At 32.4% G+C, this 6,000-nt stretch overlaps 1 protein-coding gene across 1 annotated transcript in view; it reads right to left on the bottom strand.

Moving 5' to 3' along the window:
* MIPOL1 (mirror-image polydactyly 1) overlaps positions 1-6,000 on the bottom strand; it is a 369,629-nt gene that overhangs the window by 332,452 nt on the left and 31,177 nt on the right. Inside the window, exons 6-7 of the mRNA XM_006835500.1 lie at positions 699-732; positions 269-439 (exon numbers count right to left, since the gene is read on the bottom strand). Coding sequence (XP_006835563.1) covers positions 269-439; positions 699-732 — 205 coding nt within the window. The remainder of the gene's footprint in view (positions 1-268; positions 440-698; positions 733-6,000) is intronic.

Consider the following 6,000-nt stretch of genomic DNA (forward strand, 5'->3'; position numbering starts at 1 on the left):
AATCACCGTACTCCAAACATTGAGATTCTAGTAAGACATTTCATATAAAAGTATTAATATTTTTGTAACGAGTTAACAGCTTTATTAAGAAATAAGGGTGCATATATTTGAGCAGTAGTATAAAGAAACATGCAGTTATTTTAATGTACCTCATCATTATGGTACTAATTAAATATTTAAAAAATAATGTGAATCAAGTTTATCTGGGCAAAAGTCATTTTTTTATGGAATGGGATAGTGATCTAAGTATATACATATGCACAGTTACCTGAGACAAAGCTGCATCCCGTTCCTCTAGCACTGCATTCATTTCTTCGGCAGTTATTCTCTTCTTACATTCCTTGGTTTTGTAGATTCTATCCACAATTACAGCTCCATTCTCCTGAATCGCTATCCCTGTGTCTGCGTTGTTTATTCTGTTCAGTAATTCCTGTAATGTCTACCAACACCATTATATGTTAGTCAGACATGAAGTTTTAATATATTTTATTTAATATAGGGTTTTAATTAATAGGCACATGTGAATTGTAAATTGACTGAGTGAAGTTATTGAATTTTCATATTGCAGCAAAGATGTACATTATTAGTGTGTCAATTCTGCTTTTTCCCACATCTTAGTTCTTGAAACCCACTCAATTGAACTTAAGCCTCTAAGATATAAGACTGACATCAAGAAATCTCCTCAGAGAATGGCTTACCATGTCATTTTCTTCAGGGTTAATATTTTCTAGCCTAGAAAAAAGGAACACAGAAAGCCTCATCAGTAGCATTTCCTTAGTGCAGCAAAATGAGTTCGCTTTTTAAATCTTTAGAACCTCAAGTAATTTCATTCGACTAGTCTTTAGAGTCAACCATGACACTGAACATATTAAAGTGCCACCTGCTCGCCTCCATCTTTCAATAATGCTCCATATCTTCTGCACTGAATTCAGACTGTTAAGTTATTAATGTTTACTGCTATATATGACTACAAGGATCAATTGTTCATATGTGCTCAGATGAAGAAAAGTTCCCCGGTGATAAACGCACTCATTCGCATCATTATATTTATTCCTGGACTTTGAATTCTTTTCAGACACCCTATTTCCTTTCTTTTCTGGACATCATCACAAACAAAACAAGGCAAGTATTTCTATTACAAGTTTAACTATGTTCCCTCAAAAGCAATGGCAAATAACTACCACTAAATTTTACCTAACAATCTCTTGCTAGTACCTATTTGTTAAAACAAATACACACTGTAGAAAGGATGACTAAAATTAAACCGCATTTTTGGGTTGCTATTTTACTTTCCCTTTTTAATAACATATATAATAATTTAATTTAAAGACATAAAAAGTAAAAGTGAATTTTGTCTTAAAGGACTACTGTTTTTGTGAAATGTTTGTTGATGTTGATGAGCTAAAGAAATACAGTAAATGGAGTTCTTATATAACAAATATTCTCAAACTTAAAAATATTTATAAGTAATATAAGCAACAGTGAACTTGGATAAATTGAAAAAGATCTATAGTGGTTAATAGTGAAATTAAATAGTCTCAATTATTTTGAAATAGTACTTAAAAGTTGAACTATACATCTTGTTTTCTTGGTTTAAAAAATAAAGTTTTTGTGCTACTATGATTTAACACCCATTCTCACACACACACACACACACACACACACAAACAAAAGGATACTAGAGAGACATAATAGAAAGCACTCAATAAATATATTACAAAACAATTCCAAAATGTACAATTCAATGAAATCTCTACGAAACGAAACTATAACTTTTAGAAGACAGCATTTTAACAGAAAAAAATATTAAAAAAATTGACTTCTTCACATACTGAAGTAGTATGTTAATGGTATGATATAATACCTTTATATTATACATATTCAATTGCATGTCAGATTTATTAATGTCTACTACTTGGATTCGCACTTATATAAGGGCAAATATCCTCACTTATCTTTTCTCTTCCGAAATAAATCAGCAGTTTTCTATAATGCTGCTTCACAAAAGCTTGTCTTACAAGAACTGCTTCTTTTTTACTTAATCAAGGAACATAAAGGAATATATAATAAAATTCTTACAGCTTCATTTACAATCAGAGTAAAAATATTTGAAGAACATCAATAGTAAATTGATAGAGTAAATATTATTTTTAAGGAAGCCATATTTGGTGAGAAATATTTATTTTAATGTTATTCTATTTAGATGAACTTAGAGTATGAACTAATGAAGGCAATTTTAAATAAAATTCAATAAAAAATTTTTTAAAGTTCACAATTGCTTTATTAAATTTCTTATTTAAAATGTGACAACATATACTGAAATGAAACATTTCAATTGGTAGATTCCTGGAAACCTTTGCAACAGAAATTATATTTATTTCAAGGTTATAAATTTCTATGTTCAGTTTCAAAGAATTTTATATGATCACAAGGAAATTAGCAGTGTAGGTAGATTACAAATTTGTATATCCTCAACAATCAACATAACAAAAAGTATATAGAATTTCTGTGTCTTCAGGCTTAGAAATGTGAAGAATTATTATTTAAAATAGAGGCAGATTGAGCGTTTAAATGTTTTAAATTAATATCTTTCAGTGAGATATTTACACAAATATTTAAACACTCTAGAAAAAAGGAAAATTTTACAAAATTAAGATAAAACGTTATTATGAATGGCCACTCATATTGTAGCTAAGTTAAAGAAATGTAGTCGATTTTTGACACATTCATTTACCATTCCTATTTTGAATAATTTATGTGATTGTACCTACAGATGTATCATAAGTGTAACTTGCCGTTTGCTGATGTATAAATGTAAACTATGTTTGTTTGTGAGGCTAGTGGGCAAGTTAGAGTGCTTAGGACATGAATGAGTGAAATCAACCTCCTAGTATTTACATCTCAACTTAACGTCACTATTTTTCGTAACTGCAGTTCGAAACTACCAGGTGTTCCGCGGGAGAAAGATGAGGCTTTCTGCTCCCTTAAAGATGTACAGCCTAGGAAACCCTGTTCAGGGTCGCTATGAGTCGGAACCGAATCTAAGGCACATAACAACAACAACAATAATAGTAATAGAGTGATAAGTGGCCACTGAGGGAAGAATGAAGTTTTAATGTTTAATTTATTATTTGAAATTTCACATAGGAAATCAATAACTTTAAACAGAAACAAAGATAAATTTCACTATATATTTCTTTACTAGTGTTGAGGAGTATTTTTCATAGATAAAGATCAACTACTTCTCAATTTAATCTCACGTATATATCTATAACTACTATACAGAGCCGGTCATAACTTTTTTTCTATAAAGACCCAGGTAGCAAATATTTTATGCTATGTCATATGTTCTGTGTCACAGCTACTAAACTCTGCCCTTATAAGTGCTAAAGCATCCATACATATATGAAAATGAATGGCTGTGGCTATGTTCCAGGAAGACATTGACGAAAACAGCTGGCAGGCTAGATTTGCACCTTGGTTCTTAGTTTGCCAATCCCTGATATAAAGTATTGGAACATGAGAGCCAACTCTGAATGTTAACACACCATAAGCACCAATTCTGTATATCTGATTTCTTTATTCTTAGCTAGAGCATTCAATATCCAGTTAAAAATTAAAGAATTACCAAAAAGGATCTTTAAAAAATTAATTTAAAAAATTAAATTTCAGGCCTAAAATGGACATATCACTTATTGTGTCACATAAGACAACAAAAACATTAGACAAACACAATAAAATAAAATAAAAATACCCCATAAAAACAAAAAAGACAATTTAAAGCAGCTGTAAAATATTTTCAATTTTATAGTCATTTTCTCTATAAAATTACTGTGAGAGCTACTGAGGTACACTAGTAGCCTGTATTACATATAAAGCTTTAAATTAAGAATTAAAATAATAATAAGCATTGCATGAAATAGAAAAACTATAAATTATATCCCAATGTGAAGTCTGCAGTTATACAAACTTATCTCGATCTTTCCAATCTAAGTTAAGCTTACAACATTCTAACTTGACATAGTAATGATAATTAGTAACAATTGTGCTGAAGCAAATGTCCATGGGCTAAAGTTTCAATTGATTTCCTATACCCTACAAATTCTGACTGACAACTTTGCACTCTAAGTGAAAAGACCTATACACGAAACGTCAAATTTCTTGATTTATCCCTAACTCAGTCAATATCAGCTTTTTGCTTTCAGAACATACAATCATTCACCTTGTTGAGTGGTAGGAAACAAAACTTAGGCCTCAACTGACAATGAATGACTCAGTGGAATCAGAAAATTCCATAACATGTGTTTTTACTCGCTAAGACTCATCTGCCAACCTTAAAATTGCTTTGAAAACAAATCAACAAAAACAAAACAAAATGTTATCATGAACTCAAATTAGGAATATACATATACAAACTTGTACAAACAGGCTACAAAAATTCATGGAAAAGTGGAATTGAAAGATAATGCAATTTTTCCACAAACTTTTTGAAGCCCTCTTAGTTGTGCAGTAAGGAGCACTGCATGTAATCCACTACTCTACCAGGGCTCCTGGGAGATAGAGAACATCTTTAACTTCCATAAAAATTTGCAGCCTCAAACACCCTACAAAGGCTCACTATGAATTGGGAATATCTTGATGGCAGTGGGTTTGGGTTTTTTTTTTTTCCTTCTTCTTCTTCATTTTTTCTTTTTGGTAGCACTGTTGGATAAATACTGAACTACAAGGTCAGTAGTTCTAACCCACAAGCCACTCTGCAGAAGAATGATGAGGCTTTTTGCTCCCAAAAGATTCATAGTTCCAGAAACCCTTATTAGGTAACTAAGAGTAGGAATCAACTTGAGGGCAGTGGATTTGGTTTGGGTTTTTATATAATTAGCTTTTATATGTTAAGTCTTTTTAACTTTTATCCTTTCTATTCTTTTTTTTTTTACTTTTGGATAGAAGGAATAAAACAAAACAAGAAATGAAAACACACACACACACACAAACCCACTGAATATTAAAGGTGTGGCACTGCAGGTTAACACTGAGAATTGCAGAGTTGGTTTGAACCACAAGGTTGGTGGTTCAAGCTTACCAACCACTCCTCAGAAACTCTATAGAGTCACTACGAGTTGGAACCAACGCGACACCACTTAACAATAACAACAAATACAGGCAGAGAAGTAGGAGAATGAGATAAACAAAATATAAAGTAGATAAAAAGCGGCAAGATGATGAAATAAAAAAAAAGAGATGGAAGTGGAAGAAATAGGGAATAAAAATAAAAGATGTAAAGTAATTTATAGTTTTATTCGACACTGAATGCCTCCAAATACGCCTTTGAGTTGAACATGCTAAATTATGATTTGGTTCCATCTTGCTGTGTTGTTAGGTGTCACTGAGTCAGTTACAACTCATAGGGACTTTATGCACAATAAAATGAAACACTCCCTAGTACTGCACCATCATCACAATTGTTGTCAAGCTTGGGTCCCTTGTTGCTACCACTGCGCCAATCAATATCTCTGGGGGCGGTCTTCCTCTTTTTCGCTGACGCTCCACATTGTTAAACATGATGTCCTTCCTTCTCCAGGGACTGCTCCCTCCTGATAATAGGTCCAAAGTATAAGAGACGAAGTCTCACCCATCCTGAGTTCTAAGGACCAACTGGGCTGTGCTACATCCAACAGATTTCTCTGTTCTTCTTGCAGTCCATGGTACTTTTAATATTCTTCTCCAAAGCCATAACTCAAATGCATCAATTCTTCTACAGTCTTCCTTATTCACTGTCCAATTTTCACATTCATATGAGGTTATTGAAAATACCATGGCTTGGGGATCAGGAGCACCTTAGTCTTCAAACCAACATCATTGCTCTTCAACACTTTAAAGAGGTCTTCTGCAGAAGATATGCCTAATGCAATCCGTCATTTCTTGACTGCTGTTTGCAGGAGTGTTGATGGTGGATTCAAGCAAAAAGAAGTCTTTGACAACTTCAATTTTTTCTCCGTTTAT

The sequence above is a fragment of the Chrysochloris asiatica genome, unplaced genomic scaffold (genome assembly GCF_000296735.1).
Source record: "Chrysochloris asiatica unplaced genomic scaffold, ChrAsi1.0 scaffold00017, whole genome shotgun sequence".
NCBI classification, from domain to species: Eukaryota; Metazoa; Chordata; class Mammalia; order Afrosoricida; family Chrysochloridae; genus Chrysochloris; species Chrysochloris asiatica.